General features: G+C 38.9%; 1 protein-coding gene across 2 annotated transcripts in view; it reads right to left on the bottom strand.

Annotated features, from left to right (window-relative positions):
* The window catches only part of jakmip2 (janus kinase and microtubule interacting protein 2), a 30,465-nt gene extending 19,886 nt beyond the window's left edge, over nucleotides 1-10,579 (bottom strand). Inside the window, exons 1-3 of one of the 2 annotated variants that reach the window (XM_036008852.1) lie at nucleotides 10,424-10,579; nucleotides 1,925-2,171; nucleotides 92-346 (exon numbers count right to left, since the gene is read on the bottom strand). In XM_036008852.1, the coding sequence (XP_035864745.1) occupies nucleotides 92-346; nucleotides 1,925-2,053 (384 nt within the window). In that variant the 5' untranslated portion in view covers nucleotides 2,054-2,171; nucleotides 10,424-10,579. The remainder of the gene's footprint in view (nucleotides 1-91; nucleotides 347-1,924; nucleotides 2,172-10,423) is intronic. The other variant, XM_031303584.2, reaches the window with a different exon arrangement.
* Nucleotides 10,580-14,111: the final 3,532 nt, after the last annotated feature.

Raw genomic sequence — 14,111 nt, 5'->3', positions numbered from 1 at the left:
CCAGGCCCACTGCGTCGAGGAGTAAACCTCTATATACGGTTCTACCAACTGAGCTATCTGGGCGCCCTTCACTGCCCTTTCTTAACCTCACCTTCTCTCCGCTGCCATCGCGCATGGCGCTCAGTGCCGCTTTGAGTCTCTGGTTCTCCTGGTCTTTGATTTTGGCGTGGCGGGCCAGCTCCTGCTCATGCTGCCGTGTCAGGTTTTCCCTTAGAGCCTGGAGCTCCTTTTGCTTTTCCTCGTGCCACTTGGCCCGCTGTTCCGTCAACATGGCAGTGTGGCGGTGCTGCTCCTGCTCTCGCACCCGCTTCACCTCCTGAAGCTTGTCGCGCTCCAGTTTGCTCACCTGTGAGAAGATATAGTGGAAGTTTTTCTTGTTAGCAGTAGGAGTGCGTATCAAAAACACCAGATGAAACAAATAAGGACGATTTGAGGATTAAACCAAAGTTTGGTCTTTGAGTATTTATTTACATTTGCAAATGCAGGAAGCACACGGTTCACAAAAGGCACGCAGCTCTGGTGTGAAAGGTCTCTTCAACGAATAACAAAAAGCACACAGTATATATGTATCTCCAGTGAGATAGAAAGACATGCCCCCCCTTTCTAAACATGACTCAACATTTCTTACAATCAAACATAGTCAGACATTCAGGAGCCACTTCACTTCTTCCCCTCTGTACCACTTTCTACCCCAAGGTTTAGACATCCCGTTTATCTCAACTATGTGAGAAGTATCAACTATTCAGGGAGAAATGACCTTGTAGTCCCTATCTGTTCAGCGTACACATTACGTTCCCAGACTTTGTGGCTCTTACTTTCAACATGTGAGAATAAGAAAAACTCACTTTCAGCATTGTGAGACAAAGTAAAACAGAAATAAGACAAGAATATAAAGAATCATGCTTAAATATAATTTTGCCATTACAAAGAAGAGGAGAGAGGATTTAGGTTATTTTACATAGCGGGCATTCCTACTGTTATACTCCAAGTGGGCATCAGTCATTGTTTTTTTTTACATTTGACTCTCTGGTCTTACTTGATCCAATTGTAATTGATTTTGTTAAGGTTAAAAGGTTATTAATAATCTTTTGTTTTTGATAACCAACTTTAACATGAATTCAAGTTCGTAGCAATGGTTTAAGACGTGGTGGGGACAAAAGGAAGTTAGAGGTTATTCAACCCAAAAAAAAGTGAATGCTATTTCCTGCAATTATATACATTTATATGAATCTCGGAAATATCTAATTACTAGTATAATTAAATTGGTCATCGTTCTTTCCATAATAATGGTAGTGTAACAAAAAAACATTAGACATGCTGTGTACATTGCAGCATTGCTAATGCACTAACCTTATAATCCCACTTAGTTTTCTTGTTAGAGATCTGATACTTCATCATAAATGATATGGTACCTTTACTACAAAGAGCACTGCCCTTTACTACCATATATTTGAGTGATGTTCAATTGTAATTGTAATTTTTAGGACATTGACTGCAACTAAAACACAGACCAAATGATTTTTTTGACACAAAACACATTCTGCTGTTTCCTTCTCAGGCTGTGTAGTGAAGACAGGACTTCAGAAATCAATTGTTGCTATTGATGTACAGTATAAATGATTAATGTTATTATTCCTCTCTTTTGCATCGTGATATACATACTGGTAGGAACTATGGGTAATCTTCCAAGCAAAGTATAGTAAAGTCTGTACTCAAACAGGTCTCTCTAGAAGTCTGTAGAAAGTTCGCTTGGGGCCCCTCAGCTCTCGCAGACTTCCCAGTGCGGCCAGGTCCAAATATTTGGATTCAGCCTAGAGGGGCTTTCACACTGTCGCGCGCTACATTGACTAAGCTTGCATTGAATGTGAGCTACAATATTTGAAATATTCAGAGGAAATTTATATATTTTGATGTTTTACAGTACCTTGCATTTTTCTTGGTGTAGCTCTATCTGAATGTCAGTCAGCTTGGACCTGAGTTCTTCATTGGCTGCCTGTAGGGCAGAGATGAGCGCTTCAGGCTTCTCGCTCTTCGTACGCCCTTTCTTGGCCATTGAGTCAAATACTAGAGAGGCTCTTCTAATGCATTCATTTAGACTTCACAGAAACTTTCCAAGGCACTGCGAAGGTTTCCAGTTCCTCCTCTTTCTCATTATCCTATCAGAAAAAGGGCTTGGGTGTGGAGGAGAGACAAAGACAGAGAGAATGAGACATAGTAGCAGAGGTGACATAATTGCGACTTTGTGTTTGTGCGGACTAGTCTGCGCTTGTTTGTGCGAGCAGTGTGAGTTGAGAAGTGGCGAAGTGAAGGATTGTAGATGCAGGCCAATGACAAGAGGATGGCTGGTTCTCATTTTCAAATTTTTATGTAAACAAAACAAAGAGCTGGCTCCGGAAGACTGTTCTTCACATACCAGAAGAAATTAGTTACTGGTTGGCTAAACTAATGTGGTTAGACACAGTGTGACATTACTATTGATTAATTACAAAATGACAAATCAGTCTCTACTGATACTTGGCATAAGAGTTGTGCTTTACCACAGCCTATGGTACCAATCAGCCCATTGTTAATATCTGCATGAACTGTAATCATCTCTGAATTACAAGTTGTGGCTCGGTTTGTGAAGAGATTTACAGAACATACACGGGAGCAACTTACAACTTATTACAATAAATATGTGTTTACAGTAAAACTATTTTACATGTCGCATAGTATCCTTCAAAGTTTCCAAGAAATGAACTAATATGAAACTGTAATGTCCAGGAAAGGATTCCTGGAAAGGAATGTGTAATTTGATACGGAATTCTTCTGGAAATCAACAACTGCTTCTAAACTCTACCCAGCTATGGAACTACTATAAAATATTTCTTAATTAATTCTTAAAAACTTAAATTAATGAGTGGATACTTACTATGTGTACCGTCTCTACAGTATATATCATAACCTACAAAATTCTATGGATAAAACATTACCATGGTTGCAATCTTATTTCTTAAAGAAATACTGTACTATAAAACTGTGCATATGGCAGTTGCACACCACATGTTTTGCACATTATGACATGCATTAAGCTTAGGGATTATTGACTGTGATGCTGTAAGTGCTGCTGGCAGACTCTTATGTCATTTCTAAATTACTTTTTTTGTAATAAAACTGTCAACATTCAACCACTTGAAGCACTGTTAAAATATCACTAGTTCAGCACATTTGTTTAAAGAATCTACAGACACACTTTATTTAAGCTGCTTACTTAATTGTCTGTATAATATACCTTTCTTAAGTGCCAACTTAAAACTGCTGTATTATTTAAAATAAGATGTTATTTTGTGGTACAGAAATTATTGCCCATGCTAATCTTATATTGTAGTATATAGTTTTGCCAAAGTTTGGTTCTTTTATCAGTATCTCAAGTATGTTGATGGGTTTCCTTACTGTACACTTCTTAATGACTTTCCACAAAAGTGCACGTGCAAATGAACGTGCACACCATCCTGCACAGCCATGATGACTCAGGAGGAGTTGGATGGTGTCCGTCATAATCAGAGGAGGGATGACATAACATCGCTTAGAAGATTTTGAGATGCAGATTAGAGATGAAGCAGTCGTGATCGTCACATTAGGTCAACATGGGCTCATCACACTGCAGGGTTATGGTGCCTTTTTAAAAGTGCTGCCACTCTTTTTACTGTAAGTATCACTTATGGACTTCATCCAAGGAAACATTGATGATAATCACTGGACCAGTAACTGTACACAGATTAATGTATATGTCAGCACATTGTACGGAAAAAAACAAAGCAACATTGTCGGACATGATTTACACTGTGAGAGGTTCAAACACTTTGGTAATGTAACAGGCGAAAACCTATGCTTGCAATCCATAGCTACATGATGAATATGCAATGTTTTGAGGGAACTTCAGGTTAACTTGATTTAGTGTCATTAAAAATGTCCATTTTTTTTAACATACATAACATAACATAACAAGGCATTGATATACCTTGGATGTTTTCTCAAATTTAAGCATAACATTTTGGCACAGTATAGCTGGACATTTTTAAACACTGAAATGTGCAGTATTTTGACAGCAACTAATAATTTATAGTCTTTCAAATAATTAATTAATCATCTACCCTGCTGCACACTTATACTGTCAGCAGATCTTTGAGATCCTCTGATCAGGGCTTACTGTGACAGAGCTTTTTAAACAATCGCTCCACTTTACCAGATATTTTGAAGAATGACTGCATCTGTTGAAATCTTTAAAAAAAAACAGCTCAAGATGCATCTTTTTAGTCAGGCGTTCATCTAGCCAAATTGCAGACTGTATTATTTTGTATTTATGATTTTGTGTTTTACTACGATTTATTGTGGTTTATTGTGCTTTTATGACTATTGATCTGTTTTAATGTATGTATTTATTTGGCCTGTGAAGCACTTTGTGACTTTGTCTATGAAAAGTGATAAACAAATAAACTTTACTTACTTACTTACTTGAGTCCAAAGTGAAGTGTTAGGCTAAACTTGCTCATCTGGCAGTCGAAAAAAACGAAACTGTAAATTAACATTAATATTAAAGAGCAAGAAAGTTTGAGTTTGAACAGCTTTTACCAGTAAATATTATAATAGGTGTCACTGATTAAAGGTTCAGTAGGTAACTTTTATAAATAAATAAAAACATGTCATATTTGCTGAAACTGTCACTAGATAAGCAAAATATAATTGTCATATTCTGACAGAAGTACATGAGCCAGATGATCTGTGGTAAAAAAAACAAAAAAAACATGTACCTTTGCATCCTCCTTGTGCTCCTAATGGCATTTGCAAGCTTCCACCACGACTGAAGGAAAACAACCAATCAGAGCCAAAGAGTCTCTCACACAGTGTCAATCACTGCTCCGATCAAACTGTCAATAGGAAGCACTCATCAAATATGAATCAAGATTCTGTTACTGCATAGCCTATTACTCACTTTAAATGTTTCCAGAAACATATTTTAGTGTACTATTTAGCTGTGAAATTAGAAATTTTGCTCCAGCTGATGGGATGTGCTTGGTTTTGAACATAGCGGCCAAAGCAAACTCTGCTGGCTTTCTCCCATACAGGATAGTTATTTCAGTTAGGCTACTCTTCCAATCAATATAGCCTACTGGTGCTGATGTAGTACCATAATCCAGTTTAACAAAATGTTTTAGTTCTTCCAACTGTATCTAATTTGTATACACAAAACATACTAATTATACTAATTTTAATTCTAAAAATACATCTGATTAGTTTGTACATATTATTATGATATTAGTACAACTTTTTAATGTAAGGCTCCTTTTATAAAGAGTATAAAATAATGGCTTTGAGGTTTTCTACAGCACTTAACGTGAGGGTTTGTGGTAGATACAATCAGTCAGAAGGACATGGCAACCCAAATGTTGTTCTTGTCAATAAAGCTTTAATAAAGCCAATACTTACAATTTATTAAACCACTACATGGGTGCCTTATCAAAAAATGGTACAATATATTTTAGAGCTGCAATGATCAGTCGATTAACTGTTTGATTAAAAAAAAACTTTTTTAATCTGGTCAAGCTAAGCAACATGTACAAAACTAGTGATCAGGGTAAATGATGATGATACAACTATAACCATCTTAGTCCAGCTGAATACACCAGCATCATGAAAAGCTAACCACAACTCACCATACTACTAATACTGTATTAACCTACAAACCATCCACAGCAGCCAGGTAATGTTTGGGGGGAGACTAGATCAAGTCAATCTGATTACTGTCATATTGCATTTCCAGACTGCACTGTGAAATAATCTGCTGGCTCTATTATGTACATACGTAAATCATAATAGTTACTAGTTGGATATGAACTATAACCATCCCTACAACAAGTAGGCTACATAGAGTGGCTAAAGCAGGATGCTTTTACTATAGGGCTAAACAACATACTGGGCACATGGTGTATTTGTGTAGCCTAGAAATCTAGATGCAGCCTAGTGGCAGCAAATTGCAGCCAGGGGGGTCTAGGCGCACTCTCGTTGGCTTGTGAGCTGGAAAAACCAAACTCTGGTCAGGCCAATCACATCGTCTATAGAGTCGGTAGGCGGGCTTATGGCTGCTGCTGCTGCTGAGAACAGCGGTCTTCTGGAAGACTTGGAGTTAAGCTTTTCTTTGAGAAAAGAACAAAGAACGGCACTGAAATCATTCTTTAAAAAGGAAGATGTGTTCGGAGTTTTGCCGACCGGATACAGCAAAAGTTGAATCTATCAACTAGCTCCGCTACCTTCTTCGTTGCTCTGCCTGGTTGTAGCGCTATCCTATTGCGTGCCGTGGTAATTTGAAAGACAACCGTTTATCCCGCCCCTCGGATTGAGCTCCGTCAATGGTGAGTTCCCAGACTCAACATCTTGATGTCTCGCTTGTCAGGCTAGTATTTGTGTACACTTATTTTCCTATAACGTTGTCTATGCAGCAGTGGCTTTATTGCTATTGTTATCGTCTGCCAGAGCTCAATGGTATTTGTTTTGTGTCACACAAGTGGTCAAAAAAATACAGTTAAAAAAAATATGTCTTTCCAGTTATGCTGAAAAAGCAGTCCAACAAAGGGCTTACCGGTACAAAACATGCTGCTTACTTTCCAAGCACCACTTTATCTGAACAGAACACTGGGTCAAATCAATACAAAAAAATTAAACCACATTTATTATTTTACTGTGGTCACTGGGAACATGCTTCTAACACAACGTTGACATATTTTTATCTGCTATGATTGACAAATGTGTCAGTAAATAGTACATCATTCAGACACGTCGCAACATTAGCATACTTTTGGAGTTATGTTACTGCTGTACACCAAATAAAAGTCCAATATTATTCTGTTTTGGTTTCAAGCAACTTCCGGGGAAAATATCTCGCTAACTCTGTCCATCTTGGTGCTGAGGAGGTAGCGTACAGTGGGTTTATCACAACGTTTTCACTGAAAACATTCGCCTGCTGCTGCTGGAAAGCAGGTTGATTAGAGCAGTGAGACCAAACCATACAGTGCGATCTGTAAAATCAAAACAATTAGCTAGAAAGATGTTCAAATGCACAATGGAGCTGCAGAGTCGAATAATAATTCTTTTTCACATGAAGCACACTGGCACCATGACCCACTTTTAACTCCTCAGACATCAATTTTGGGTGTTGGCACTGGGTTTTCCAGACGGAGTGTACCAGGATACTCACAGAAACGCAAGTCTTGCTGCTGCCTGTCAGCTTGAGTCTGAAGGCCCTCTGGGGTCTTACGGTAAAAGCCATGTAGACATTTATGTTAGGTTTTAAGGACAGACCTTTTTTTAAGTCTTCCAATCATTTTCATGATAATTTGGCCTGCATGCTAATGCTGCATTTAGCTAAATCAGTTTTGCCAAATATGGCTCGTTCACTACCATTTTACATGTCATAAGATAAGTAAAATGAAAGAGCCAGTGTTGTGTAAAGTTGCAATGCCCATCAATATTAGGCAACTAACATTTAGAAATGACCACTTCAGCATGTAAGAGCTGAGATTAGACATAAATAGGCATCGTCCTTGCTGCTCATAAACTGAGGCTGTGGGTTCTGTAGTTTTTCATTTCCAAAATAAATCTTTCTACCTTTTGCCAACATTTTCTATATCAGGACCTACCATCTGTCATCCCCTTCCACTCAAATTATCGTACAAGCCATACTTTGCCTTGGGTTACTGTTAGTACTAAATAATAAGATAAGCTTTGGTTGCTTTTGGGGATCATATTTGGAGCTTCCATAAGCCCTCTTAGTGTGTTGAGGATACCAGCCAGGCAATACATAGCCTAAGGAGCTGTGTAGTGAAGCAGTTCATAAAACGCTGGTCAGAATTGAGCTACAGCTACTGGTGGTAAACATAAAGGAAACCTGCAACTTCCATATAGTATTTTTGATTGGCATTGCACATATTATATATCCTGAACTTTTGCACACTCCTTGATCAACATTTTTGCACATCCTGCACAAAACCATACTGCTTTCTTTTCTTATTCTAAACCAGTAATAGTATAGGTTATTGTGCCTTTTAAATACTTTTGTATTGTAATATTTCTATTCTTTATTCATGTTCTTGTCTGTTACAGTACAGTACTTTATTGTTTATTTCCTTTAAATATGTTTATGTATGCACCAATCACCAAGGCTTTGACACTTTGTAAGTGTTATTTACGTGGCAATGAATCCTATTCTGACTCTGATTTCTTAATACTGAGATAATGTTTACCGAAGACAAACTATCGTACATTTAAAGTCATTTTGACTTCAACAAATGTGCAGAGCATTTTTAGGAAAGTGAGGGTTGGTTTCTACCTGGTCAAATTCCAAATGTTGGGAAAAAAAAGCCCAAAGGCAAAGCCTCCCTTAATATGTAATCTGGTTATGATTGATGCATTTGATGTATTACATAACAACTGAAAACTGACAGATACTACATAAAAATAATACATTCTACTGTTTTTGAAGAGGACTTTAAATTATGCTAGATGACAGATTACATTTTTGCTTTACACCAACCTTTTACTTTATCAAAACCTGCATCAAAAATATATAGTATGATCATATTAACACATTTAGATGTGGGGCAGGAATCCAAACTTCCCCTACTATCGAACAGATCTCATAACTGCTCTGTGGTGGTGGTGTGTGTGTGTGTGTGTGTGTGTGTGTGTGTCACGTGTCGTGCAACGTGTCGAATATTATTTTTATTATTATTATTACATTAAATAAAATGTTCCAGCAGCATTTAGGCTATAGCCTATGTTGTGTTGTCAACATTTACACAATGACTGCAACATTAACATGTTTTATTTTCTAATGATTTACATTTCCAGGCTATTTTTCATTTTACTAATCCTAGGTTATGCAAGTTGGCAAACGTTAGTCAGGCTGATACCAGCACTGCCCCAATGGCAATAAGAATCTTAGGTTTAATCAGTCAGGGGTCTGCTGTGACATAAGTTGGTTCAAAGTGTCAATGCATCAGTTGGAGTCAATCATCACTCTCCTGCTTGTTTTTTTGTTTTTTTTTTTAAATATGTTGGTCTGCTTCTTAGTTCAAGCCAAAACAGACTTCTAATATAGCTGCCCGGGGTCAAAATACCAACACAGTGTATAAACAGAGCTCTCATAATGCTGGGGGGAAAAATACAGGGAAGTGCATCAAATGTAAATCATGTAACAGCTGGTTACACAAATAAGATTGTCCACTAATGGTAGATGAGCAGTAACACATGGAGGGCAATATATCTCGGAAATAATGTGACAATATACAGAAATCTAATCAGATTGTGACAAATTTGTAGAGCAATATTAATATGACAGCTCCAACCAAAAGGCCGGGAAACATCATTGCCACATATGAATCATATTGCTTGACGGTGTCAAGTTTATTATTGTGAAAACTGAGCTCACATTTCCTTCAAAAGGGATTCATCAAAACTTATTTTGCTCATTTTTATTTTATCTTCTTGCTTCATTTTTGCTTCATCAATGTGTGCTATCGAACTGCCCCTCTTTTGCAAGTCAATCCATAAACTATTAACTTGTGAGCGGTCACTAGCACTGGCCTACATCTGTGCTGACCCTAAAACTAGTGTGACAAATGCCTTCCCAGCAGGGGTGATGTGTGTTAAATCAGGCCAGTGTAACACCCTCTGGCAGTTGCAGGCTGCAGACCCTGTGCCTCACTCTGGAGGCCCTGCCAGCCCACTGTGGACTAGCATCCTCTTGCAACATCACTGCAGCATCCTTTCAAAACATAGCCAGTAATGTGTGATGTACCTGTCAAGCACAAAAATTCACATACTGCAAACCATACGTGTGTAATTATGTAGCCTATTGAAGCCAATGCGCATCTGGCTGGCTACTTGAGGCACAATCACGAACAGCTGGGAGCTTCACTGCACAACAAGTACGGCTACCAATAGCCTACCAGTCGCAGAAATACACACACACACACACACACACACACACACACACACACAAATACACAGATGATGCTCGATGCAGCGTGAGCATCCGTCGTGTAAAGAGGGCCCTGCATGGCGATGAAAATCCCCACATCTCCTATTCTCGTCATCCTAGAAGGGCTTGATACTGTAGGCCAAGCTCTGCCACTTCCGACAGCCTGCAGCTGAGCCGATGCTACACGCTCAAACGTTTTCCGTGTTCATGTTATTTTACACGATGCTGGTATTTATTGTTGCATTGTTACCTCTTTGCTTCAGTGCAATCAAAACGAGTCCAATATGTATCTCGCACCGCAGCTGAGATGATCAACCTGACTCAAACCAACAGGCCCGCTAGTCCCAGTAACTCATTCAGACGATGTTAAACCGAACAACGGCTGTATTTACAGACAGCTTTCCTTACCTTACCTCGTAATCGATTCACATCATGCGTTGAGTCTTAATCTGCATGAAACCGTGCCCACGACATGCTACTTTTTGGGGGGGAAATCGCCCCGTCCGCTATGGTCTCAGCATCAGCAGCAGCCCGTACAATGAAGCAGAGATGGCCGGTGGTGATGATGCTGGGAGCCCCGCCCTCCTCCCCATGCAGCCACAATGAGCTCACTGGTTTCCAGCTCAGCCACCGGCTCCAGTGCCTCCGCAGTCCGCCAGCACAGAGCACAGACCCATTGGAAATAACGCTCTGTTAGACTAACTGTCCATACCGTTCCTGTAACAGTCCACATAACGTCCCTTAGAAGTTCTGCAAAGGTTAGGGAAACGTGCAACGTGGATATTATTATTACATTAAATAAAATGTTCCAGCAGCGTTGTAGGCTATAGCCTATGTTGTGTTGTCAACATTTACACAATGACTGCAACGTTAACATGTTTTATTTTCTAATGATTTGTTTGCAACAATTATTTTCCACACAAGCGTACACAACCATTCAACATTTTGTTATCACCTATTATGGTAATGTTTATTTCTTCTTTCCTTTACTATAATGGCAATAATTACACTCTAGTCCTTATGCTTTGCCAATGTATTATGGTCATATGTCAATAAAGCAACTTTGTCAAAACGTAGAGCAACGGTCTTCAACGTTTTTTAAGCCAAGGACCCCTTAACTGAAAGAGAGACGGAGCAGGGACCCCCTACTACATATATTGTATGACATGAAGTTGCATATTAAACTGGGTCTACAATAACATGTAGGGCGGCCTAAAGCCTTTATACCTTTTTGCATAGAATACTAAGCTTTTAAAATAATAATTGTTGGCATGGTTTTATAAATCATCTTTTAATGTGTGCACAGTGAATCTTTACAATTTACTGTATATGTGTGTGGCTATCTTAGTGACTACCTTAAAGCAGCCATATTATGCTCATTTTCAGGTTCATAATTGTATTTTAAGGTTGTACCAGAATAGGTTTACATGGTTTAATTTTCAAAAAACACCATATTTTTGTTGTACTGCACCGCTCTCTCTCACTGCTGCAGATCCTCTTTTCAGCTGGTCTCTGTTTTAGCTACAGAGTGAGACCTCTTTTCTTCTTCTTCTTCTGTACTATCTTTGATTGCACTGCACATGCTCAGTAGCTCAGATGTAGATCATGTCAGCTAGCTAGCTCCATAGACAGTAAAAGAAAGGCTGTTTCTACAACTTTGGTCAGTTACAAGGCAGGATTAGCTGGGAGACTTCTAAATGAGGGCGCACATGTAAGTAGTTCTTTTGTAGATTATGGTGAACTTGTGTGTGTTGTAGCAGTGCTTTGCTATTGAACACGAGGTAGCATGCTAGCGTTAGCGTTAGTATGCTAACGCTACGAGCTAATGGTTGCGGTTTGCCTGCTCATTTCGGCTTGTGACGTCACAAGCCGTGCCGATTTTGAACAGCTCACCCAGAGACTGAAGGCAGGACACATTCAGAAACCATATCTCACTCTAAACAGCATGGATGGATTTTTTTCAAAGTTTGTATGTTTGGAAGCACCAGAGACACAACATAACACCCCAAATCCCAGAAAAAGTGATTTTTTCATAATATGGGCACTTTAATATAGGCCAGTAAGCCGATCATCAGTGGGGATTTATATTTGCTAATAATATTAGGTTAAGACATTTTAATTTTTGAAAAAACTTTAAAATATTGACAATAATTTGGTGCCCCCCACCCCCCTGCAGTGACTCTGAGGACCTGGACCCGGACCCCCTGTTGAAGATCTCTGACGTAGAGGATTGTTACTGTAATATTCTCAAACTGTTTCTGCAGCGTATATTAACAAACTTAAACTTAAACTTACTTACAGTTGTTTTTTTTACAATTGGTATTTTCATGATCACAATGTCTATAGTGTTTGTTACCATGTGTAAAACCGCAAACCTTGAGGTAGATAAAGAAAAAACAATTTCAAGTGATGCAATTTTTGCTGTGTACTATGTAGGAAAGTCAGTATACGTAATCAATAGCTTTCAGGATAAACCTCCAAATACACCATTTCAAATACTTCTGTGGAGTTACAATCTTTTCCCATTGCTTATTGCAACATGATTTCCAACATAACAAAATAGTTTAATTTAATTCATTATATGCCATTTGTTTAAAAAGTTCATCTGAAAAAAAACAACATTAACAATTGTTAATATGTGCTTCATACAAAGCAGTGACCTGTGTGGTTGATGCAGGACTAACCGAGTGAGAGGCAGCGCCACCCAACGGTCGGTCACAGAATTGCGAGTGATTGTCCGTTCTGTGGCTAAACTCCGATTCCTCACACAAAAAAAGAAAAACATGAATAAATACTACAATGAGCTGATGTAGAATATTAAGACGATACATAGCCTACTTACTGATGCAGGGGTCATCAATTGTAGCCTACATAGGCTAGAATATTGCGTGAACACTCCCAAGTTGGAATAAGAAGTGATATTTCCTGCTCTTCCCATTCTGCCGACATTGCATGAAATATTATTAATATAATACTTTGGTTTATTAAAATTTTTACATTTAACATTTTCTTTTGCCTTTAGTTTATGTTTTTCATTCTGTGTGTGTGTGTGTGTGTGTGTGTGGGTCCAGGGTAAGCATGTATTGTCTACCCACGTGCTGTAGCCATGATGCCCATGCCTCAGGTGTGGTCAGTGTGTTTCTACATCATGATCATTCTGCTTGGATTGGACAGTCAGGTACAACCTCTCTGAAAGAAAAAGATGGAGAATTGATTGAATGAATGAATCAACATAGCCCTTACTCTCCTTCCTGCCACTGGTTCCTTCTAGTTTGAGTGTCTGATGACGTCACTGACTGATTTGTTCTCTATACTTACCTGCAGCTGCTTCTGCTGGCTCTCTGCACTACCTGCTGTTTGCTGGGACTCTCCCTGGGCCTGGTCACCGAGGTTGGTACAGTACCAGTACATTGTTCCGAGCTACACAGTTAGCAAAACACTTCCTCAATGTTTTCTACCATATTATTTATGTTACACTTAATGTGCTTTAGATACTGGTAAAACATTAAAGAGAGCAAAGCAGAGAAAGCAGTGTATAAAAGTGAGTAAAAACTAACAACGTAAGTCAATCTAAATAACACATAAGGTGATTCAAAAGATGATACAAATAAAGACTGGAAACAGGAAAAACAGCTAGCCTGGCTCTGTCTGACAGTAACAACAAATACACACCAAATCTAATCTGTACAAACTATTTTGTGTAAAAACATCAATTTGTAGTTTATATGGGGGGGTTATGTGCTGGATTATTTCTTGGTCCCAAGCAGTGGCTCCAGTCTATGCTAAGCTAACCAGCTGCTGACCTCTGGTCGCGCACTCAAAATCCTGGCGCACCAGTGAGATCCAACGTCATTTTGACGTCACATTGGCGCGCGACAGGTCGGCTGAGGCGACTGTAAAAAGGCCTTAATCCACTTTGTCTCCTCTAATCTCAGGGCACCTTCATCTTCTCTCTCTCTTCTCTCCCTCTCTCTCATCCCAGTTTTTAGGTTATATAAAATAATGCAGGGAAAAGGCACTCTTTGACAGGTGAGCACGATCCTCATTTCCCTCTGAATTGTAAAAGTAGCCTATTGTTTAGTAAATTTAGCTAAAA

Source organism: Sander lucioperca, chromosome 13, assembly GCF_008315115.2.
Source record: "Sander lucioperca isolate FBNREF2018 chromosome 13, SLUC_FBN_1.2, whole genome shotgun sequence".
Lineage (NCBI taxonomy): Eukaryota > Metazoa > Chordata > Actinopteri > Perciformes > Percidae > Sander > Sander lucioperca.
Note: the sequence above shows the minus strand (reverse complement) of the source record. Positions and strands in the feature narration are given on the sequence as shown.